Source organism: Xiphophorus hellerii, chromosome 13 (genome assembly GCF_003331165.1).
Source record: "Xiphophorus hellerii strain 12219 chromosome 13, Xiphophorus_hellerii-4.1, whole genome shotgun sequence".
NCBI lineage: Eukaryota > Metazoa > Chordata > Actinopteri > Cyprinodontiformes > Poeciliidae > Xiphophorus > Xiphophorus hellerii.
In genome coordinates, this window is record NC_045684.1 from 5,403,003 (window position 1) to 5,428,928 (window position 25,926).

The following is a 25,926-nucleotide window of genomic DNA, read 5'->3' on the forward strand; positions in this document are numbered from 1 at the left end:
GATTTACAAATAATACAGATCCACTCTTGACAATTTCCTGTAAACATGTGAAATACGTGAATACTGAGGACCATTCTAGAAACAGTTAAAACTGCCTATTTAATAGTTTAAACTTGTATACACTTGCATGTATTAAGACACAGGGAAAACACAATATCTACATCACTTTCACAACATGAAAGTGGCTCAAATCAGATTTTTGGAAAGTGAAAAGATTGGAATTGGGCCTTCAGACTAATATGATAAAGTTTGCTATGGATTGCACATGGGCAAAAAAAATCAGATTTGGGTCGCATTTGCCTGTTGTGTAAGTGTAGCCTTTGAGTACTCTATTGAAACAGTATTGTGAAGAACAAGAAACATAGCAGTTCAGGAAATCATTTTCCATTTTTAGTTTGCCACAAAGCAATAATTTGGAAGAATGTCTTTTACTCAAATGAGACCAAAATCTATCTAATTGACCTACATTAAAATTTCACACTGTGCTTAACACACCATCAACTTGGTTGGCAAAAAGATGGATGGTAAAATACTTTTGTTGAAGGTTCAGTTTCCAGCAGGACAATTCTAAGCATATAGGCAATAAGAGAGCTACCATGTGCAAAGGTTCAGTCCTAAATTATATTCTTGAATCTATGGTGATGCTTGAAAATTGCTGTTCACAGATGCCAGAGTAGATTTTGCATCTGCATATTCAACAAAAGGTGGTTCAGCAAGTTATTCTTTGATGGGGAAAGATTGTATACATGTTATATTTTTACTTTTATTTATTTATTTTCCATTTTTCCTATGATCAGGAACTACTTTGGACAATTTCAAGAAATTTCAATAGAACACTTTTAAAGTTTGTAGTCATAACATTTCAAAATGTAGAACATCATCTCGCCTTTTAATGCAGATTTTTTCTTCTTACATCTTAGCATGCTTTTGTGATTCTACAATAAATAATTAATGATTCAGATAATTAACAGCTATTTTTACCTCTTGTTGCTTGTGTCTCTGCAGCTTGAGCCCCGCTGCTGTCTGTGATGCCCTCCCATGACGCCCAGGCTGGGAGCTGACACTGCCGGTGAGCGGGAGACGCCACTGCACAGCCGGTCCTGGGCCCGTTCCATCAGCTGGTTTTCACCCTCTCTCTTGCACGCTGGAGACTACTCCTTCACCCACCAACTGGTATCCACAATCATCAGCTACTATCCACTTCAGTAAGGGTCGCTTAAAAAGACCCGACAATCCGCTAAGCTTGGTTACCAGCACTATCAGCCAAAATCCACAGTCTCTTCAACACAATCAGCAGCACCAGCACAGCTATTACCACCAACACCAGCAGCAACAGCCATCATGTCCAGCCGTAGAAAGTCCTCCACACCTTGCATGGTCCGAGTCATAAGCGACCTGCCCGATGAGCTAGAAGATCCAGAAGACGTGATGATGAATATGGAAAAACTGTCTGCCAACGTCATGACGGGAAATGGACAGTCAGAACTATCAGAAACCAATGCAAAGCAGGATCCACAGCAGAAGAATACAGAGAACCCTGACAAGGGGACATTTTCAAAGCAAGTGGAAACACAAAACCTTGAGCCATTAGTACAAGAGCTGGAGTCCGATAAAGGAGATCAAACTCATGTCATGGAAAATGTAGACATAAGTGAACTGAAAGACAAAGAAACTGAATCTGAACAGGTGTCAGAGAAAAAGCAGCCTAGAGGGTACAAATGCAAATACTGTCCGTTTTTGACGCAGAATCTGAGTGACTTTAAGGAACATGTAGACTCCAGTCACCCTAACGTCATTCTGAATCCACTGTATCTCTGTGCTGTGTGCAACTTCAACACCAAGAAGTTTGACTCACTCACGGAGCATAATGAAAGCCAGCACCCAGGTGAGACAAACTTCAAGTTTAAAAGGATACAAAGGAACAATCAGACTATCTTAGAACAGACAATCGAAGGCAAAGACAATTCAGCTGAATGCAAAATGACAGATGAGCAAGGTGAAGGCAACAGTATTTCCATGTTTCCACCTTGTATATCTACAACAGTAAAAACACCCTGTAACATGCAATCCCTCTTTGGAGGAGCAGACCTTCAAAGCCAACTGGATGGTTTGATCCAGAAGGATCAGATCACAGCATTAAACATCAATGGAACAGTTATCATACCTGAACCCACCATGCTTCAAGGGCTTTCTCATGTCACCCCAATGCTTAAGCGCCCACCCAACTTTAACTCTGTACCAAAAATAGCTGTTCCTTTGAACACCACCAAATACAACCCTTCCTTAGACGACAATTTGACATTGATCTCATCCTTTAACAAGTTTCCTTACCCAACTCATGCCGAGCTGTCATGGCTCACGGCTGCCTCCAAGCATCCGGAGGAGCAGATCAAAGTCTGGTTCACCACCCAGCGGCTGAAGCAAGGGATCACCTGGTCCCCAGAAGAGGTGGAGGAAGCCAGAAAGAAAATGTTCAATGGTTCTATTCCTCCTGCCCATCACACATTTACCAGCCCTATATCTCATCCCTCTGCCAAATTGTCCAAGCAGCCTATTGTTCACACAACTGTCGAGCACCCAGGTCAGGTGCGGACAACTGTGTCCAGTGAATTAAGTATTGTCTCATCCACAAATTCTTCTGCAGGGGTAACGATAGGTTCCAGCCACAATCTTAAACGATCCCTGACCACACATCTAGCGTCACAAATTGGTCCTGAGGCAAAGCGACCTATCATGGCGGTGGCCCCTCATTCTGGTGACCCTAAAGACAAGCTTCTTATGGCTCCTCCACCACCACCTCCACCCCAGAAAGACCGACTACCAATGGCTCCACCACCAATTCCTATGGAAATGAAAAGACCTGGAGCAGCTCCGCTAGTCAATGCAGAAATGAAGAGGCCATCTTTTCCTGTGCCTTCAATGCTGCCACCATCTTCATCGTCATCACTATTATCGTCCTCCAAAGGGAAGTTTCTCTCTGCAACTGGAAATTCCAAGACAAAGCCAGTGGTCTCTTTGCCCTCCATGGTATTTCCAGAGTCCTTAACAAGGCCTATGATAGCTCCTCCGCCTATATATGCCCCACCATTTAAAAACTGTTTGCTAATCCCTCGAACTACAACCATTAGTCCCAAAGAAAAGCATGCTAATACTCAACCGTTGCCTGATTTGAACCTGCCAAACTCTCCTCCATCTATAAACTCTCACATAAGGCGACCAACCATCATCCAGTCTGTTCGCACTCCAGCTAAAATCCCTTCGCAAATTCAGGGGTTCCCTCTGGAGGGCAAGAAACTAAAGGAGCATCAGAGTTTAGAGATTAATTCTGGCTACCCCAGAGGAGATAAACTTGTCAGTCCTCTGACAGAGGCTAATGGAACATCCCGTTTGGATGGTAAATTGTTCACCGATCAGACGTGCCCTACTCACAATAACGGAATCATACATTTGGACGGTGGCGATGCTTCAACACCACAAAAACAAGATTTTAATCCAAAGTCCTCCGTGATGACTCAGTTCCCTTTGCTGGAAAGGATGAAAGGAAAAACAGCAAAACAACTGAAGGTCTTGGAGGAGAATTTCTTGAGGAACAGCTTTCCCACTCATAGCGATGTGGACAATCTTGCAGCCACAACCCGCCTGTCTCATCAGGAAATTGACAGCTGGTTTGTGGAGCGCCGTGCACTACGAGACAACCTGGAACAAGCCCTTCTGAACTCCATGGGCACCAAGAAATTGAGTGGTACTCCTGGCATAGGGGAGAAACAGTTACATCCACAACAGCATCAAACTCTACAGCTGAATGGGGTCCACAAAACAAACACTAATGTGGTCAATCTTAAGAGCCCTCCTTTACCTTTACATGCCCTCTCCATTGCTTCTTCCATCCCTAACTTAAATACCTGCTCAGTGCCTCCAGACAGCCGATCACTGGCACTCCTCAAGGACGATTTTGCTCAAACACGGTGGCCTTCCCCTGAGGAGTTACACCAGCTGGAAGGTCGAAAAGGACTTGCTCGCTCCGAGCTCGCTCGTTGGTTCACTGACACTCGGCTGCAGAGTATGGAACTGACAGAACTCTTTCACAACAATGGAATAAATGGAGGGCAGGGGCAGTCTGTGTGTTCCCCTGAGAAAACTTCATCCAGCATCATCCAGCGTTGTCAGGAAGGAGCCGTAGCAAACAACAACAAAGTGCTGGAGCTGGAGCTTGGATGGCTGTTGAACCAGCGTTCCAACAGTCTCAACAATCAGCAGCACACTGAGCTCCAAGACCAGTTTGCTGGCAGGTACTTTAATCTTGGTTATCATTGGTATTTTTGCTCTAGCATTTAGGAATGTAGGTTTCAAAATTACATGATTAAAAAACTATGAAAAACTTATAAATTATTGCACTTATTATGTCTTCAAGCCCTGAATATATCTGTCTGAAAGAAAAATTGTAGAAATACCTAAACCTCTTGGTGGCAGAATTATTATTGTTGATTATTTTTTGTACTTTTAACAAACCAGCTAAATATAGACAAAAAGCTAAATGTAGACAAAACAAAACAAAAGTTGGCCATTGCTGTAATCTTGCAGAACATGCAATACTCAACCCAAATGGAGATGTTTAAAGTGCAACTAAACCCCAAATCAACCTTCTTTTTCAGAGAAACTGTCTTTATAGGTTATTTAAGGTTCTATCTTTATGTGTCTGTGAGAATCTTGATATTTTTGTGTAAATTTGTTTAGTACTGCAATATTTTGCCTACAACTGTCTCAGTGTCGGCCTCCATCGGTCGAGTTGTGATGAAGCAATTGAACTTTTCCGTTGGTTGTGAACGATATTTAAAAAGTGTAAAAACACTTGTATCAACAACAATACCAGAAGTACAGAAACTAAATTTTATAACAAAACAACAAATTGTGTTGATTCAGTTGAAGTATAAAGCAGTTTAAATGTTTTATAAATGATATAAAAGTGTTGGTAAAGTCTTAACGCAAAAGTGAAGGTTCAGCCTGCTACTTGGTACATCAAAAGCACCTGATCACCTGAATTCAGTGACCTTTTATTTTAGGGACAGTGGCTATTAATACAGGAAAAATTGCTTTGTAAATATCAGAGTTAGTGGCAACAGAACATGATTAAAAGCTTTGCTAAACCAATATTCCTTGAGTTTGCCTTAAAAACTTTGAACCCTCCCAGCTGCCCTCGGGTCCTGAGGAAGGTCATTTTACAGTGGAAGTCAAGAGTAATTAAAATCATCGTAGCTTTCAGGATTAATAAATACCTGAATCTGCAGACCTCTGTTTCTAATAGAAGTCAAAAGCAAATAAAATGGATATTTTGGACTAAGCCCATTCAAAGCTCTAAAAGTCATTTAAAGAATCTTAATATCAACCCTGAAAGACAGAAAAAAGGGGCAGAGAATCAGAATCACACAGATTCTCCTTCTGGTCCTTTTCAGAAGATGTGCAACTTAGTTTTTTATTAATTCCAGTGATGAGATTCACTTTGTTGGATTTTTTTAGATAACAAAGAAGAGCATCACAATAACCAATTCTGCAGGTGATAACAGCATGTATGAAAATGTCTACATTGGCTTGGATTAAGAAAAAGACTTCGTCTGGCAGAGTCCTTTAACTGAAAGAATGTATCTTCGTTATATCAATAATGAGTTTTTGTTTTGTTTTTTTATTTGATTTGACTCAAAAATAATTCCAAGCTTCTTCACAATTCTAGATAGGTGTTGTGCCAGAGCACCTAATTTGGTGTGAAGCTTCTCCCTGTGTGTCTCAGGACCGATGACTAAAACCTCTGTTTTGTCCTGGTTGTGCTGTAGAAAATTAATACGTTGTCATGAATATCATATCAAGACCAGCTTTCAGGGTAACTAACTCGTGCCTCAGCTTGAAATCTTCAGTTTTATGGATGAGATGATAGAAATTATTCAGAGTAGGTAAGTCTATTTGGATTCAATTCCCAAGGTTGTTATATTCCATCATCCGGTATTCTCAGAACTAGTTTTAGTTTCACTTCTTCCCCACTTTTATGCAGTCAGTGTTTACTTAATATTCTCTTCTTATCTTCAGCAAAATTTTCTGCCCACCGGCACTTTTTCTGGTGACCTGTGCATCCAAAATGAATTTCTATTTCTTCCTCAATGGGTGTCAGCTTTTTTTTCTAGTTACCATATTACCATTGTTTTCAAGGTGTTAACCTACCAATATATGGGACATCATTTAGTCTTCCTTCCTATCGAGCAGCTTGGGACATGTTTGGCCAGATAACACAGCCATTAGGTTGGAAACCAATATCTGCACAATAATTTGGCAAGCATTTTATTCTTCCCAGGAGTGAGCTCTGGAATCAGGCTCAGTCGCTGTAAAAAATAAATAAATAAAAAAAACACGATGTGAACCTGCGCTGACAGCACAATGAAATCCTTCTTGCTGCTGCTGGTTCTGTGAAGTCTAAAACTCTTTAATGTCTCTTGAACTCATGAAAGTACATAGAAATGCACACATATTGCTTAAGACAACTTGCACTAGAGTTTAGCTTTAGCTTAAATAAATTCATATACATTTTATGATGTAAAGAAATACATACAATATGATATCCCAGTTTTCATTGAAAGGTTTCCACATGACATGAGCAGTTCACTATTTTAATGTTTGAAGTACCCAGAGTGTGGCATCATTTTAATGATTAGTTTCTTTTCATTAATTAAAAATTTTCCACTTATGACCCACTCACATTAAGTATAATAGTGAGCAATTGCCTCATTACCTTAAATATCAGAAGAATGATTAACAACTACCTTCTAAATTCAGTGAAAAAGTAAAATGCCTACAAAGCAGCTTTTTTTATAATATTTTGCTTCATGTATGCCGAATATTTGTGTGTTTGAGAAGTTGGAAACATCCATAACGGATAAACAGCCACGATAATTCTCCCCCTATTATTCTGATTATTAATGCTGTTTTATTTCTTGATATTTATATGTATATAATTACAGTCAATAAATATGCTGTACTGTATGTTGCTATGATGATCTTCTAGAGAAGGATCTGACATAAAGGAAACAATATGTTTAAAACAAAGACAATTAATATGGAGCCAGTAGAATATAAATAAATTCAGATGCATTTATTTAAATTTTATATAAAAAAAATAATAAATGTGAAAATATAATTTTCTTTATTTTTGTTTAACCAGGATATTCATTGATTCATATCTCTTTTTTAAGTAAAATCTAAACTCAGGATTTGCACAATTTAAAAGTTACAAATAAAAGTTGAGCAGTAACATCCCAGCAGATAAATAAAATTAAACCATTCACACCCAATCTCATACTAAGTCATATTCCAGTTTAAGATTAGTTTTTCAGTTGCAGAAGTCTTGTTGAAAACTTTTTAAAATTAGTAGAACGCAGTTCTAAAAAGTTTAGAAAGAAATCCTTGGTAGTTCAAAAAGATCATAGAAAGTATATAAAGTTAATAAGAATTTACGGAAAAAAGAAAGATGTATACAAAGTATGTATTTGTACATCACACAAGTCTGCCTTTGGACCCTATTGAGCCTTTAGGTTAATTTGCCACCTGGTTTTTTAAGACTATATAGACAGCTTTAATGATAACTGTCCACTCCTGACATTTACCCTTCCCATGGTCTTAAAGTGACGCTCAGAAGGAGCACGACAAATGTCATGGTCAGACTGCAGGGACCGTGACATTCTCCCGTCAGACTTTCAATTTCCGAAACCACACTCAAATAAAACCTTGTAAAAGCACACAAAGTTTACAGTAGAAACCTTGTGCTCAGCGTCGGTGTGAATTTGCTGGACTGTTCACAGTGTAAAAAACTTGTTGGGGGTTAGTGACCTCATCTCTTAAGACGGTTAAAATCGTCCTGGACTGTCGCTCAGTCAGGTACTCTAGTGTTTCATTTAAAAAATTGGACAGTTATTTACTGAAAATATGCAAAATATCTCCCAACGTACTTAACATTTTCCACATACTAACTCTTTCAACTAACAATGGTCTTAATCATGCTCAGTTTTATTCAGATCAGATTCAAGCAAGTGATTCCAGTAACTCCACATGGGTATGACTTTGATGGTAGAACAGAAAAGGAATTTTCCAGCTATGAAACTTGTGGACCTAGATGGCCGATAGTAATTTGGAAAATTAATTAGCGTCATGTCTGCTTATCAGTTGACAGATTCATTGTTGTACAATAAAAATCAGAAAGGTTTGACAGGTCAGCATCAGTAAAGGCAACAACACTTGTGGTTTTATGACAATAGCAGCAGGTTAAAGAGACTGTCTCTTGGTCGTTACTGTGAGCACATTATGCTAATGTCCTGAGGGGAAAAAGTAAAAAATTTCTAAAGGGAGGACCGAACATAACTTAACAGAGGTGGCATTCCTAAGTACAAAGTTGCTATGTAGAGCAACGGATCCCAAGATGTCACTCTTTGCAGCAGTTCTCTAGCAGAGATCTTTGTAGTTTTGTTTTCCTCCTTCACTATTCGTCTCACTGAGCTTGGTGGGAAGATGAAATTTGATCTATGATCAGTGGTTGAGTGAAATGTGTCATATATATCCCTTAGAATGAGAAAGTCACAGATTGCTAATTTGAAGTTCTTATACACTCAAATAAAATGTAAATTATATTTTTATTTTATGCTCAAATTCTAGTTTGTTTGCAGGATTTGTTAACAATACTCACTTCTCAAATGAATATACTACTTTTCAGACCTTTCCAATTGGTTTTGGAATAAAAAACAAAAAGCTTTTTAGCCGTACTTTTAAAGAATGCACAGCGTTTTAATTAGGTTACTTGTAATACAAGATGTTCACCTTGTTGTAAATGAGAAATGTTACTATGAAACATCTAATATTTTTCTGTCCATTACAAAGACTTAATGAACCAGAATCCTGCCCCGTCTATCATTGTCTAAGCAGAGAACCAAGTGAAACCCAGATGACACACAAACACATTATCATTCATATGAGGCTCATCAGTGATGTCCAGCAGGGTTTTAGTGGCCGCATTTAGGAACAATAATGGAACTTAATGGTGTCTATTGTTACCGTAACTGTGGTGTTAAAATTGGTCCAACAGACTGAGGCAGCAGAGTATGGCTGAAATGAAGAATGGGGCCCACAACGGGGGAGTCATGGGAGGAGCACGGGAGGTGTTCGGGAGCTGGCTGGAGGACGGACCTTTGAGGAGGGGACGGGAGCTGCTCCTGGACCGAGAGAGGAAGATGGCGGAAGAGACATCCGGGCGGCTTACAGGATAAAGGTAAAAAGTTTGTTCTGCAGTGTCTCTAAAGTGACTTTATGTGCTGTCTTCTGACTCAAAGAAGCCTGGGAAAATAATAAGACCTCTAAAGCAGATTAGATGCAGATAAAAAAAATATTAAGTTCTTGATAAAAAAAACTGAAGGCAAACATTTTTAATTAAACCTGCAGCTACATTCAGATTCCACATACAATAACATGTATTAGTCAATTCTTTGTTTGGGGATTAATTACTTTTGCTATAAAATGTCAAAAAAATGTTGATAACCTTCCTTTTACGCACTAAAATATCAACCACAATTTTTCAGGGGCCTCACTGATGATTAGTTATTTTTCTGCACCTTTGAAATCTGATTTAATGAATTTAAAAGGTTTGCTTTGTAATTTTGTTGTTAATAAAGATGAAGTCTGAACAAAACATCAACATCTTTTCTCCTTCATCCAACCAACAAACCCTGCCAATAAAAATGTTTTCCAAGAACATCACTTTTGAAAATGTTAAATATGTTGATAGCCCAGGAAGAACCATTATATGTGCCCTTTGACCTTTCCCCCAGACCAGAATGAAGAATCAATTATGTTTCACTGTTATATCACTGTTGGTGTTCATTCCTTTCAAATAAAATTATTTTATGCTCTTTTTGATAAATCCCCCTGACCTGTAAACATTTCATTCAAATAAGATCATGTAATGGGAGCAAACTTAAGTCCTAAACATGATAAGATAAAAATCAAATATCTCATTATATCTCAAACCCCGTCAGTTGAGTTAGATACTTGACACCTCTCTGAACCAGTCAGAGTCAGAAGAATGGAAAAGTAATGCCAATGTATGCTGTAGAAACAAAGAAAATCTTAAATGTTAATAACATGCTATCCTACTGTCTTTTTATAACCAAGACCTTAGTGATTCATTTCAAACTAATATATTCTTCCGATGACTTGTTAGCGATGGCCTCTGGAGCTGGAATATAGTTTTTAACCTCGAAACGAAGTTAACGGTATATGCTTTATGATTTTATGCTTTATTGTTCCTCTGGAGCTGCTAACTTGCTGAGTTTTTGTCATACAGGAAAAGGGGACATCTTTGTAAAGACCAGACAGTTTTCAAATCATTGTCTTGCTTGCAGGGTTTCTCAAAGTGATAACATTAGCAGAGGCAGAAAAAAGGCTTTTAGCTGATTATCTTATTTTGGTATGCTGGATGCGTGGATTGGGTCTTCTTAGTGTTGGCAGAGCCGATCTCTGCCACATGCCTCTCTCTGCAGCCATACAAAATATGGAAAAGATGTCAGATTTATAACTGTTTTGCCGGCCAATCACAGCTTAGAGCCAGCTGAGGGTAAATTGGCCAATTCCAACTCTTAGTTTATCCACTGGTGCATCTCCAGACATACTGTGCCTTTTTTAACACTTTTACAAATATTGAAGTTCTCAAATAATTTACAATCCCATTTTCTTTTAATCTGCAGATTAGTACCATGATAATCTGCATGGAATAACTGACATGTTTTACTCTGTTAAAATCAGAAAAAAGTTTTCACCTCTGCTAAGTACTTTTGATCCATCTAAAAACAAGTGTTTTACACATACTATTCAACGTAATATGTCTCACATGAGTAAAGTACTTTTCTATAATCATTTATAATAGCACTATTGTCATGCTACGTGTTTCATCAATTTAACATTACACTGACTGCTGTATGTTACAACAAAAACTGAACAAGGTTGATTATTTTAAGGATCCAAAAGTGTAGTCATTTCTGACGAGAATACACCAAATGTAAGTTTGTCCGCTACCTTCCCCTACCACAAAGAAAATTATCCGTGCATTTAACTTTAACCACTCTGAATTTAGCAGTGAGTGTCTCACTGTAATTTTCGGCTGTTCGATTATGAACTAATAGATTTCAGAGGTGTTTTCAAGCCTTTTAGCGTAAACAATAAGCTTGCTTCACTCAACAAAGGCTGCACATTTCAGTAGTCTGCTGTAGGTTCACAATTAGCTGAGACAAATCCCCCGTGTCGCCCCTTTTCACATTTTTATTGAATATTCTGCTTTAAAATATAAAATAACTGCAGATTGTTCTTCAAAAAAAAAATCAAACTGCAGATTTTTTTCCACTCCATTGAAAACTGATTTGTCTCAGCATGGTCCTCACTGGTCTCCAGTGTCCCCCCCCCCCCTACATTCCCCCCTGTTCTGTCAGTGATGAAGCCAACACCTCAATCCCAGTCAACAAACAAACAAATCCAACCAGTCTTTGTTTGTGTGTGTGTCGCTGTATGAGTTTTGGCTGAACAGTGACTTGGTTAAAGATTTTGTTGGAAAGGGGGGTTATAAATTATTGGAGTCCTGAAATAGCAGCAGACCCCCCAGTGTGGCAAAGTTTCATAGATAAAAGGCTCTGCCTAGGGCAAAGAGTGATGACAGAGTCTACTGCTTGTTCCCTCCACTGTCTGTTCTGACAGAAGATTGAATGTCTTAATGTGCCTGCTTGGCTTTTGCTCATCAAAATAGAATCTGTTCAAATGATTTCTTCAAGACAAATGTCTGTTTAAAAAACAAAAGGAAAAGGTTGAGACACAACTTCTTACACTGTCACTTTGGAAAGATTGCCACCACTTTAGGATAGCATCAAAATCAACACTTGACAGCTAAAATCAATAATCAATACGCAGTGTTTTAAATAGTCAACAGTGAGTTTTTGCAAATGACATGTGGTGTTTAAAAAAAGAATTGCACACCTTTTTCTACCTTCACATTTGAGTTCAGAAGTGTTTTTTATTTGTCCCACAGGAGACAGACAGCACTGGGAAACAACAAATACGTTTTTCACTCTCCTAAAATAAATGTAAATGTGCTGTTCTCTACAAGAAAGACTTTTAACACAAAAATAGTGGCCAGTTCATTGATGTTAAAAAGTTCTACTTAGTAAAAAAGATGCCGTGACAAATACAGCACTTTGGAAAGTGACTTAGTTTTTTTTCTCTTTTGCCTCCCTGGTGGTTTGATGTTTGGAAATGAAGAAATATTTCTCTTTTCAAAGCTATAGACTGCCCAGTGTTGCATTTGGAGTCATCTTTTGTAAGCCATTTAACTCTGCTCCCCTTTCAACAAAAAGTGGAACAAAAAACAGACTACAGGGGTCAAGTCAGCAGTAGTAAATATGGATTCCAGGCCTTTTCATTCTTTTTAGAGTTCTTCTGATGTAAAACGAATTAAAAAATGGATTTGCCACAGAAAATTTATGCAGTGGGAGTATCATTGTCACAAAAATATAATAGTTATAAGTTAGAATATGAGGATGGATGGATGGATGGATTAGAGAGAATATATTAATATACATGGATGGTAGGATTAGGATGGATAGAACAATGTTAGGCAGACGGATGGATGGACGAATGGATGGCTATATTAGAAAAGATGAATGGTTGGATAAGAAAAGATGGATGGATGGATGAATGAATGGAAGGAAGAAAGGAAAGAAGGAAGGAAGGAAGGGAAGAAAGAAAGAAGGGAGGAAGGAAAGCTAGCAGTGCCTTTAACATCATCAGGGTTGACCTGCTGACAAAGTGCCTCCAGAGCCTCAGAGGTTGTCTTTATTTGTTGCTATGCCGACTGATTACGTTCTCCAGAACAACAATGCAGATTTATTTACTGTTGCTCCCGAGTCTGCTGCAGCCGCGCTCATAGACTCCTCCACTCTCGTGGTCCCCACTCCACTCCAACCCACACATCAGAGCCGGCACCGGCGAACTCAACAGCAGCGACACATATTTGCACAGAGAAGTTTTTTTTCTTCTTCTTTTACGGAAATTCAGCTTTTACTGTCCGACACGCTTAAGCCTCCATCAAACTGTCACTTTCCTGGTTTATTTCAGCAGCAGTGGTGCAGCGCATAAAAAACAAGATGATAATTTTGTGTTATCAGAAGAGCCGGGGGAGGTGTTGGGGTGGTTGTGACTTAGTTTGAGAGTAGGATGATAAATGAACATGAGCTGCTATGTAAACTCAGTTTGTTACTGCAGCTGCTCTGCTCAGGTGCCAGGTATTATTGGAGGCGGAAATCTGCTATCCAGATCAGTTTGGCTGACTGATAGATGACTGTGGCAAGTGAAAGCTGAAATCCACTAAACCCTGCCGATTTAAAATTGGCTCCAGATTAAAAACATTCTCCAGCAACTTTTCTCCATGGGTTTAAATTTGGGACAGAAGTATTTATAATCAGACAAATGCTTCAAATTAAACATTACTGATGATTAAAAAGGATACATCTGTCCAATGGAAAAGAAAACACTTTATTAATATTACAATATCAACAGTCTACATCTGTTATTCACCTTTCATTCTACTCTTCTTAGCTTTTTATATATTGTAAAAGCAAAACGTGTGTTCTCAATTTCTAAGTCATCACTAATAGCAGTGCATTATCTAATTACCAGAACTTGCACATCTGAAAATTACATTAGTTTTCACAGTTTCACATCTAATAAATACAGATTCTTGTGAAGATATTCATGCTTCTTGAACCTAATGACATGTTGTGTTAAAACCTCAGACCTCAGTGGATATTATGACACAAACATAGATGATTTTCAGTTACTTGCGCTTTTCTTCACCCCCCTATAATTTGATGCACCTAAATAAGTAGGTAAACATCTGCCTTCAGAAGTCAACTATTAAATAGAATTTATCTAAATTTAATTTTATCTCAGTGTGATTTTAACTGCCATGTAAAGGCTTTAGGGGTTTGTTAGAGAACATTAGTGAACAGCTTCATGGTAATTCTAGAGGAGCTGCAAAGACTCTCCAGACGCCAAATCTGGACTTCATAGAAGACACCCATACGTTATGACATATTGGAAACTTAGAAGAATGTTCTCTGGTCAGATGAGAATAAAACTGAACTTTTGGAGCAACATGGTAAAGTGTTGTGTGTGAAAGAAAACTAATATTGGACGTGATTTTGAATACAATGACACAGTTAAACACATTAAAACATAGTGGTGGCAGCATGATACAAGGAAGCTGCTCGGAGTTGGTGGGCTGAAGGCTGAAAAATGCTTGAAACTGGGACAAAATTTACCTTCAACAGGACAACAATCCTAAACATGCAGCCAGAGTCAATGACATGAAATGTGATGTTCTGACTGAGCTTAAGCTTTTTTTGCAAAGTAGAACAAACAAGAATTTCAAACTTTATCCATCCAACATTTCCATAGAGCTGTGTGGTTCCTAACAGATTTTACTATCTATAGTCAGAAGTGAAATTTGCATTTTGGAATGTTTCAGTTCAACGCCATCTAACTTGAGTCTTATGTCAAAAAGACAAAAAAGACTCAAGTTTAGTACCACTAAATTCATACATGTATCACACCAAACCTTTATCCTTTATTAATTTATTTTCAGTTTTTGTTCTTCTGTCTTACACTGTTTAAAATAATTAATCATCTAAAAGACATCATAAGTCTGGAAGGTTGCTCAAGCTTTATCTTTTGAATATAGCGATATAGTACAGTATATATACAAGTATAATAGTGAAGCGTGAATGACAGTGGGCTTTCGGAGTGAAGGCCACAGTAGATCAGAGAAAATTCCTTAGTGTCTGTGGAGAATCTTTGGAATAACAACGAAATGATTTGAAATCAATTATTATGAATTTTCACAAAAAAATAGGGGGAGAAAAAAGAAAGAAAGAGCCGACTTGACCTTTTAAACTTGAAAATAATCAGAGATACAAAGAACTTTGAATAACTAGGTTCATATGACGATCAGAATATTGTGGTCAAATCATTTTTTAATTTTTTATACAGGTTTTTGTTTTTTTTCCACAGTCCACTCAGTAAAAACCTCAGGTGAGAAGTTAGCGATCACGGTAAGAAGAAGTGATGAAGAACGATTGTTATAGAGAGTCATAACAATTTATGGAGCAAATTCCTGCAGTGAAAATTGATGTGCTGTGATCTCCACAGCTCATCTGTGTGTTTGTGTGTGTGTGCATCATCTATTGTCCTGTCTCACTAATCACAGCAGCTTGAGGCTTCATTTAATCAGCGTGGAACGGCGCAGCGTCCCGTAATAACTTATCAACAGTCGCAGCTTATAGATGAAGGTTTAATTGCTAAAATGCTGCAGTGCTTCTTATTATGATTCAAAACAAAGGGACAGTGGACACTGAAATTACCTGTTTCCAAATAAGCACGACTTTTGGATTTGAATGTGTTTTCAAATAATTGTAAATCGTGAGTTATAGTAGAAAATCTATTTCTTTATTATTTAAATCAGTGGATTGAAACAGCGATGATTCAAAGCAGATTTAAAATTTTACAGGGCCGTAACCACCTAAAGCTCGCATCACTTCCGATGTTAATCAGATCTAAATCATTTTCCACTGCGCTGTGAACCGTCATGTCAAAGCAGCACATACAGACGGGGGAAAGTAATCAGTGTGTGAAACTAGAAAGTGCTGCAAGATCTTCTTCAAAGGAAGCACAGTCCTCCGAACTGGAATGTGATGCATTTTAATAAAAGACGCTGTGGAAAATGTTTTATCCTTCTCTGCTTCTCCTTGTTACGAAGCACAATGATCGTCGTGTCAGAGATGGATTTCATTCAAATCGCTGCACTTTTTCATCAGAGAATGTTCGAGCAGCAACTGGACTGAGACTGATTCTGAACACTGATTCTTTAATTCCAAAATTATACAGATTTGTTTTTACATATTCAGCTTACATGTACAAATGAAGTCTAGGCGTGAATGTTAAAATCATGATTGTTAGTTTGAGGCACCAGCCAAACAATTAGTTTTTATGTTTAGGGATAGTACCAGTGTGATCAACTCTTTTTTTCTTTCAGATGTTCCTGAACTGCTTTTAAATCTAGAAAATTATGGTTCCACTTTTATAAAGCTCTTTGCTTCAATTCCAATTTGAATTATTTTGGATATCTAAATGATAATTTGCAACTTTCTGAGACTTTTACACTTTAGTTTTGCAGTTTAGTCTGCTGTTCATCGATGGGAAACTGGTGAGGTTTAAATACTCTTCTGGTCTTGTTGGATTGTCTGCTGCTGGTTAGCAGCGGTGAGAAGTTAATTATTATTGGTTATTTCTTCACTGCTAGTAAAAAATCTAATTTGTTTTAAAATCTTAATGAGGAGCTGAGGTTTTTGCAACATCATCAAAAGCAATTTCCAATTATTTCCCCACTAATTTTAGTACAAGGCTGATTGATTTTTGTCATCCTTACTGACTTAAAAAAGTTAAACAATTAGACTGATTTGATGTCAGACGGTGTGAAATTTAATTTAATTTGAAAATACTTTATTAATTCCTAAAGGAAATTTAATTTTGTCATAACTCATATTTTCAAAGTTTCTAGAGTTGATGTTGATCTTTTTCCCTGTAGGCAGGCAGGATGTTCTGCAGCAGTTAGTATTGCAGCACATCTGAAGAAGCCTCTGGCTGAACAGCCACTGACTGCTGTATGAAAGGCAGATGTAAAGAATGTTCAGGGTCACCTGTTATTTTCTTGAATTTATGAAAAATTCTTCTTTGCGGCATCATCTCCAGTGGTCCCAGAGTCACCCCAGAACAGAACTAGCCTTCTTTATCAGCTTTTGTTGCATTTTTAAGTCCCTGGCTCTGATGCTGCTACACCAACAGATGACGCCAGAAGAGATTACTCTCAACAGCGGATTTGTAGAAAATATGCAGCATCTTACTGTAAACACTAAAGCTCCTATTTTACGTGCGACTTTATTGTTGCGTCTCTACAGTTCAGTCAGTTGTCCAAGTGACCGCCAAGGTAGTTATACTCCTCCACTTCTTCTCCTATGATGCTAATAGTGTTTCCCCAACCTTGTTTTTCTTGAAATCTGCAACCTTCTCCTTTGTTTACATTCAAGATAAGATGATTGTTTCCATACCATACCACAAAACGATCCACCAGCTCAAATACAATAATTATCTGTCTTTTTAGACAGCATCTGTAAATATTTAGGTTGAGCTGTAATTTTCTGCTTTGTATTTGTATTCAAATAAAAAAAAAAAAACTTAACCACCAGTAGAAATCTTTTTTTTTTTTTAGCTGTTGCACAAAACATAATTTTCCAGTTTTTTTTTCTTTGTTACCATGCAGTCCCTGTGTAATTTTCTTTTATTTGTTGTGGACATTAAAGTATTGATTTCTGCCATTTAACATGCTTGTTTAATTGCGGTAAACTGAGAAATGGCCACGGTTCTTAAAGAAACAGGAACTAAAACCTCTAGCTTCATGGAGATTATCATAGTACTAGACATGCACGCAGTATGAAAAGTTTTATTTATTTTTTTTACATTAAATCATGCAGTTGTGTCGCTGATCTTTTAAAATATATTTTTAAAAATCCTATGTGAATGATCTTCATAGCAACACTGGTATATTTTAGTTTTTGTCCTGATTTTGTAGTCACAGGGACTATAGGTCCCAATTTAATTCCAAACAAAAGGCAACTTTCAACATTAAACCACCTACAAGGATTAGAACAGAGAGTGCCAGCTTCTGGCACAACAATTGCTTTTTAATCCCTCTCTGTGCCCATATATGATTTTTTTTTTCTCTTTAAGGTAGTAATAATCTGAGTTCACATCAGGATGACATTTTTGTTTGTTGTAAAAGAAAAAAAATGACTGAGGGTTTTATTTTACCTCTTTTCCCTCCCTTGTCCTTTTTTTTAGATTTGCCGCCCTCACTGCTGCTGGAAACATACAGGAAGAAAGAATCTGAAGAATGGAGAGACAAAAGTTTTTTTATTTTATTTTCTTTTAGTTAACAGATATTGTACTGTATTATTATTTTTTAAAACCAATTCTTATCTCTTGATTGTCGCATCCAAGGTTACGCACAACATCTTCCTCCATCCGGTTTGAGGCAGTGTCGTCCATGTTTTCCTGCTGAAGTGACCCCAGGATGGGAATGATTTTTGAGTTTAAATAAGAGTGGGCTTTTGAGGCGGCCGGTTTTATTAGGGGACATGAGCAAGCATGTACCCATACCAAAATCTGAAGAGCTCAAATAGAAATTCAGGGTCACAATCTGTGAAAGTAATTGAAAAATCCCTCGTTTTTAATAGAGTTCATATTTATGCTTCCAGCTTTCACAGTGAAGTGGGTTTAATAAAAGTAATATACAAACAAAACAGAAAGGCATTTAAGCTAATTTGCAAAAAACGAGTTTCAGCGCACAAATGTAAAAATCCTGTCTATACAATCAGTTTTACCAAATTAAAGGCATGGCAGGGGGAGGCAGAAGCACTATTTTATCAACATATGTCTAAGGTTTTTCATAAAGTCTAACTATGTATAAACCGGTTTGCTTTTTTGTTTTTTAGGTTTGCCAAGGTTTTAAGCAATTTTGGTTGCAAAACCTCTGTTGCTACTTTTTAAAGTGCTTTTAATGGTTTGCCAGAAGAAGTGCCTGAATGACAAAATTTCTTTCTCTCCACCATTTCTTCACACTGCCTGTCAGCTGGCTGAAAGAAGGCTACCAAAAATAATGTTTGAAAATGTTTCCTGTCAAAAAACAAAACACATTGTGGAGTGCCGCCCATCACTTCTTTTAAATTAATGTAGTTTAAACCTGAAGTAAATATGGGGAGCAGTTAACTCCAGGCTGCTAGCTCCAGAAATTATGAAGCTAAGATCAGTTTTGCAGACTCTCACTTTTACTCAGTAACAAAATCTAAAAAGGTATTAAAACAAATTGTGCAACGAAGACTTGAAACGTAATAATAGCTTTAACTGTTAATTCAATCAAAAATTCAAAGTCAAAATAAGATTAAAGATAATTTATCAAAACTAAATTGAGAAATGACAGATTGACAGGTATCTTTTTAAGTCTTTTTTAAGAATACGTCTTATAGGTAATACTTCCAAATAAGCAACCACCTTTTTTCTGACCAGTAAGATTCATTGCTTTATTTCAGATTAGAAACTCTAAATTTCATGCTTCTTTTTCTTTAAGAAGCATCACCTTTTGTATCCGAAGGTGTTTTCTAACAAGGCACCCTGATGCACGAAAAATGGTGCATTTTGTATGACAATTTCCTATTTGCACACAAAAAGATTTTTCTCATCAAACTGTCAGATTTAAAGTGGTTAAATTGAAACTTGACATTTGAAATATGAGGTTAAAATGCAAAACTTCAGATTCATTCAGTAACTCATTTTTCTTTAGTAGAGGATTTAAATTGTTCTAAACAATCACCTAAAGGAAGCTTTTAATTGTTTTGGGTTTTTTTTTTTTTTACTTCCTGACTTGTTTGTTTACGGTCTAACCAGTGCATGTATAAGTAGACTACGTTAATGATCCGTGATTTGCTCTAAGCCCCTTAAAAGCCTCTTGAATAACAGAACCCTTCCACGAAGTGAGCCTGTAGGAAGCAGATTAGAGCCGGCGGTTGAACTCGACCGATGGGCGGGCAGAGTGAAGGCTGAGGTGATGTTGTGCGTGACCTGCGTTGCTTTGGAGATGTGAGGATGATGAGGAGGAAGGTGAACCAGAGCACTGAATGTGTGCCTGCAGCAACAGTTTGACTGTACACACCAACCGACAGATCGACGGATCGACCGACGGATCGTCAGACAGGTTGGATCTGAAACAAACAAACAAACATGGAAAAAAAAAAAGACAGACAAAACAAAATCGCCGTGTGCCAAAGCTGGGATCTGCTGCATTCTCACTACACTTTTGAAAAAATAAAAGGGTTCTTCTTCTTCTTGTCATTGTAAATAGGATATATTTGTTTGTTTGTTTTTTTTTTCCTGTACTGATAGATTTGTAAAATTTGCGGACAAATTTTGTTACATTTTGTAAAATGGGAGCAATTCGTCCCCCCCGACAGCCCTCCTTTTTGCTTTTTCTTCATTTTTTAAACCCCTCTTACTTTCAACCCTTTTACGATTTCTTTTTGTTTGTTTGTTTGTTTGTTTGTTTATTTGTGATGACGGACTTTTAAACAAACATGGTGCCAGCAGTGCGTGTGTGTGTGTGTACAACTTTCTTTTTTTTCTGTTCCCATCTCTCTCTCCTTCTCCTCTTTTTGTCCTGAACCAGAGTGGAACCACTACAAAAAAACTGAAAAAAAGAAAAAGACAGACCAGTTGGCAATACTTCAGTCACTACTTCTTCGTCTGACCGGCACTGGACTTCTGCCCGCCACTTCCCCGCTGAGAGGAGGAGGAGGAGGACGAGGAGGGAGGAAGGGGGCAAAAGGGGGGACTTCGCTTCACATCAAATCAGATTTTAGAAAAACAAAAACACAAAAAAGCACCTTTATAACCTTTATTTCTGTCTTTTTTTAAACTGTGCTGAAGTGAAGTCAAGTGCTATTATTATATTATTACTATTGTTAATATTATTATTGTAGCCACTCTGTCTGGAATCCTTTTTTTTTTTTTTGGAGAAAAGCTAAGAAAAAAAAACAGGAAAAAAAATCAAAAGCAAACTTAAGCCAATCTGCACATCTTATGCTTGTATGACCAAGTGACTGTCGTGGATCTTTGTTTTAAACTGATAAGGAACAAACGACTACATAAAAACAATGAAAAAAAAAACAACTTAAGAAGCTGTCATAATGGTGGCAAATGCAGAAGGATTTAATGGTAACGATCATGCAATCTACAAACTCAACAGCAAATACACACAATTCAGAATCATCATGCTGCCTGAATCATACTTTATTCTATCTGTCTTTCCTTCTTTCTTCCTCTTCAATCTATTTTAGTCCATTTTTTCCTTTCTTCTCTTCTTTCCCTTTCTTATGTTTATTTCCTCTCCTTTTGGCGTCCTCCACACATCATGAACACCTGTGATTAATGAAAATAATAAAAAAAAGATAAATAGCCTTTTATTCGATACATTACTACATGTTGGCTCGGTAGGCTTAGTTGAAACTAGTTCCATTCCAACAAAAATAAGCATAATAGCAAAATCAAAAATATGAGCTTCTTTATGTATTGCTTCTGCCGCTGTAGTGTTCTGGTCAGAGTTAATGATGAAAAGACTACATATATCTGAAATACTGTATTTACCAATGCAAACCAGGGCTGGCCTCAGCAGAACAATGATGGGGGGGGGGGGGGGGAGTGATTTTCAAATCCGTCCAGTTGCAGTGTTGAGGTTTTGTGCAAAGCTCTGTCTGCTTGTATGAGTTGATAAAGGTGCATTTTTTTTATTGCTTTGTAGATTGAAAAAGAAAAAAAATCTCCTGCATCACCACAGCTGTCCTTTGCTGCGCTGCTCAAAGTCCTTGTGCAAAAGGATGGCAGCACTGCAGAGAGCCTCCAGGTGGATGTGCCGCCTTAGAAAGCTAACTAAGAGAGTTTTATTTTTGCAAGCGCATAGTTTTGAGTATTTTTCTGATTAATGATTGAATGTATTTGCTTTGAGGAGTTATGTAAATGTTGTGAATGTGGGCACAGTACAACTCAAAGAAGGAACTGGTGAGATGTCCTCTCTCATGCTGAACAAAGTGAAAATACAAAAACAACAAAGCACTTACTATCTTCAATTACATCACCACTCCTTTTACATATAAATTTGCACAACAAGAAAAAATTTGCACTCACATAAAATCCAACATGTCTTCCTACCACTGTACCACAATTCTTTTAAATATAAGTGTAAACCGCTCCACAACAGAGGCTTGGTCTTCTCATATCCATTAATTGAAAGTTGTTACTTACAAATTTTGAAATGCAAAGCTTAACCATAGGGTTTTGTCATGTGCAAAAGAAGTGAAATGACACAGGGAATAAGTATTGAACATTTATTTATTCACAAAGTATTTATTTTTGTTAAGGAACACTTAAGTGTTTTCTCTATGGTGGAACTAGTCTCTAAAGCATTGCTAAAGTGATATTTTGTTTTGTTCAACAGAAACTAAAATCAGACTTTGTTGGTCCTTGGGTTCTCCTCTGTGTTCACTGATATTCAATTCTGTCTATACATGAGAATGTTTTCATAGAGCATTTCATAATAAATACCTAGGCGTAACGGTACTTGACACGCTATTAGCTTGCGTTTAGAAAGCAGCCAATCAAACGGTGCCATTTGTTTTGCTTGGCACTGACTGGCTGTAACCCAGCAAAACTGTAGATACGTGGTGTGGTGCTAAAACAGTTTCCACTTTGCATGGTAATGCATATCAAGATATGTTGAACTATATTTATATTGTTAAAATAAGCACCTTTAATGGTCTTTGCTCGTTTAGCTATTTATGAGCAGATTGCTTGGGCCATTCAAGCAACTATATTTTCTTTGAAACCAGACAAGGATTTCTTTGGCTGTGTGTGAATGCTAATTGCTAATTCGTTTCAACTTTGGATTATTATCAACTATTTTTCTCAATCTTTTCTTCAGTTATATAAATCTGCAAAGGATATTTTCTGAAAATCAGCACATTCAAGCTTCCGTCAGATGTAATGTTTTGTTGTGTTTTGGAGGTGGTGTTCAGTACTATTGCTGTTTAAAACATGGTGTGTGCAATCACAATGAAGGAGATACAGTAATAGACTGCATTCTCCTGATATTCATTTGGCTTTTCCAAATGTTCTGCAGCAAAGTTTAAATAAGATTTAATACGCCTTTTCTTCAGCAGTGGAGTCTTGCGCAGTGAGCAACCATGGAAGCCATTGTGGTTTTCATGGAAAGCTGTCCCTACTAATTCCAGATCTTTCTAAAGCTCTCTCCAAATGGCTTAGTTTTTGGAAAGCTTTTCTGAAACACTTCAAGAGGAGCACCTGGTTGTAGCTGGTTTACTTTAAGTTTAGAATTATGACCCAGGTGTTTCCCAGTGGAACAATCAAATGTGTTCACAACCGCTACCAGCAGTTTATTTTGCAACTCTTGGAAGAACTCTGACCCATTATGAAATGCTTCGGATGCAATTCCTTGGTAATGAGCATTTAGTAGGCCATCAGTTAGAACCACCTGATATTAATCATTTCTGATAGGAGGGGAAGTTATTTTCTAAATACTAAGAGATTTAATCTGGGTTTTATTGGCTTTTGGCTTTTTGCAGCTTTTTTTTCATGATGTGTTTAATGTCTATTCCCTGAATCATTCCAGTTAACTGCACAAAATTTATCGGCTTGTTTTGAATTCTGAGTATGCGTTGATTACTTATGTTATCAGCATCTGGTGGAGATTTAATATTAAAAGCCTCCATAGAAATGTATTTACTGAAAAAAGGTTGTATTATGACCCTTTTTTTGTTATTCTTGCAGCTAAACTCTTTGCCTGATCCATTTTCTGTTGAGAACAAAATGTGTAATTAGATGCATTCGTAGCCTTAAGCTTCATTTAGAAACAAAATTTGTGGTGTTTTGACATTTTGTTGGATATTACATGTAAACTAAGAGAAGAAGGAAAATTTAGCAAAGCAGTAAAAGCTAAAATTTCTTATTGTCTTCATTTTAGTTGCACCACAAGCTGATTTCCACTTGATTATTGTGAGATACGAGACAATCAAAATTTGCACTAATTTGCACCAAATTTAAATCCCTTTCTTGCAAGTAAACAAGTGGGACATTTTTTCCAAAATATCACCAGCCTAAAAGTGTCTTAAAAGCGGTTTGTGTGTAAAATAAAAGTAAAAAACCAACATACAACCCAATATTTTTTTTTTTATCTTTAGAAAAATCTCTCATTCAACCTAAGCAAATATCACATAAATCTTTCATGTGCATCTGAGAGGATGACTCCTGGTTTCTTTTTCTGGGGGGGAAAGATGTGCTATAAATGTATTTTTATTTTTTTCAGGGCCGTGGGGTTTGGGGGGGTGTTGAGGCCAGCCCTGCTTCATAACAGAGATTCTGCTTCTTCTACTACTGCTACTATCAAACAAACAACCCTGGACACGAAAACAAGTCTGGACACTGTTCCAAATCTCCTATACGAGGCGTGTGAAGTTTTTTTTAGCTTTGCACGCCGCACCAGCAACTTTGCACTGAAAACCCAAATTGATGTGGAGCACCAGCTTGTTTTATGTTTTAGTTCTGAACACTTTTGTTAAGCAGTTTTCGGCCTAAAAGGATGTAAAGTCGAATCAGTTTGGGTTGAATGTGTTTTGTGGAGCTACACTGATAACAGCCATGACTATTTGTTTTTACATAGTTGGAGCAGTGTTCAAGCTAGGTTTCTGTTGCCCAGGTCAGCAAAACAACATGTTGATGTCTGCTGTATTTCAATAAAACACAGCCTTTTTCAAAGGGTACACCTCCTGCCTCTCTCTCTCTCTTTGTTTGCTTGTTTTTCTTTTTGCATTTATAACAGAAATCCTACAAATAATTGGTGGTCTTTATGTTTTGCTATGAAAGGGTATTACCAGTGTTAGTATGTAGCTTTTTTAATAAAGAAGATCAGTGTGTTTGGTTCCTATGCAGTCTGAAAAACACTTTTCCAGACTTTATTCTGAATCCTATTGCCCAAATATGTGTCCATTCATCAAAGTCATCTTTGCTTTCCGGTTACCCGTCATTATTCCATACATCTGTCTGTTCACCATCCATCCGTCTGTCCATCCTTCAGTCCTTTGCTCCATTTGCCCCCTCAGTGAACCATTCCTCATTCTCCCATTCATCCCTTCCTGTAGCCATCTATTTATCTGTCATTCATCCATTTCACCTTCATGCATTCATCCCTCTAGTCATCTTTGGCCACCATCCAACCATCCATTCCTCCTACCCTTTAGTCAACTGTTTATCTGTCATTCATCCATTTCTTATCCCTTCGGCCATCTTTTTCCATCATTTATCCTTCTCTGTTGCAATTTATTGAGTTGTCATTCATCCATCTCTCCTTAATCCATCCTTTTCTCCCTCTTGCCCTCTTTGTCCACCATCTATCTCTGTTCCTGTAGCCATCAACTTGAGTCATTCATCCATTTATCCATTATTACACCCATCTGTTTGTCATCCAACTATTCCTCAATCTATCATGCCTCTATCACTCTAGACGTATGAAATTTAACATTTATCCATCCATCCTTTTTATTTTTACATTGTGTAGGCTATGTGTTCACACATGCCTTAATGCTCAATTCCAATTTTTTGTGAAATCTTTTCTTTTTTTTTGCCTGGTTGTTCATATTTCCAAATATTGCACATTGACGACATAATCTCTATCATCTGGCATGGTTGTTTTTTCTTCCAGCTTCCATGCATCAGGACGCAGAATTGTGACGTTTTTCAAGTGTCAATGATGTTCAGGTAGGATGAATGCGACCTGGCCGTACAGACTCAATTGAAAAGATCAGATGCAGATCAGACTTAGGACCACATATCCAATTGGCTTTGGTTGCATTTTGTATAAATCTGATTGTTGTGAAACGATTAGATACAGGTCGCATAAAGGCTTCCATCTGTCTGTCCGTCCATCTGTCCATCATGTAGACGTCTGGTCATCAGTCTATTCCTAAATTTGTTATCTTCCATCCATCTTTTTAAACTATGTTTTTTGTAGTTTCCCCAATTTTGAGCATGTTTTGATGTGAAGCATGTACAATCATACTGTTATTTATTTATTTATTTTTATTGAATAAGCAAGACATGTCTGAAAGAACTTGATCTCACTTATATTCCTACAAA

The 25,926-nt window shown here is 37.4% G+C and overlaps 1 protein-coding gene across 1 annotated transcript in view; it reads left to right on the top strand.

Moving 5' to 3' along the window:
• Positions 1-24,554, top strand: part of LOC116730759 (zinc fingers and homeoboxes protein 2-like) — a 148,754-nt gene extending 124,200 nt beyond the window's left edge. Inside the window, exons 3-5 of the mRNA XM_032580226.1 lie at positions 1,006-4,289; positions 9,113-9,295; positions 18,016-24,554. Coding sequence (XP_032436117.1) covers positions 1,342-4,289; positions 9,113-9,293 — 3,129 coding nt within the window. The 5' untranslated portion in view covers positions 1,006-1,341 and the 3' untranslated portion in view covers positions 9,294-9,295; positions 18,016-24,554. The remainder of the gene's footprint in view (positions 1-1,005; positions 4,290-9,112; positions 9,296-18,015) is intronic.
• The last annotated feature ends 1,372 nt before the right edge of the window (positions 24,555-25,926 follow it).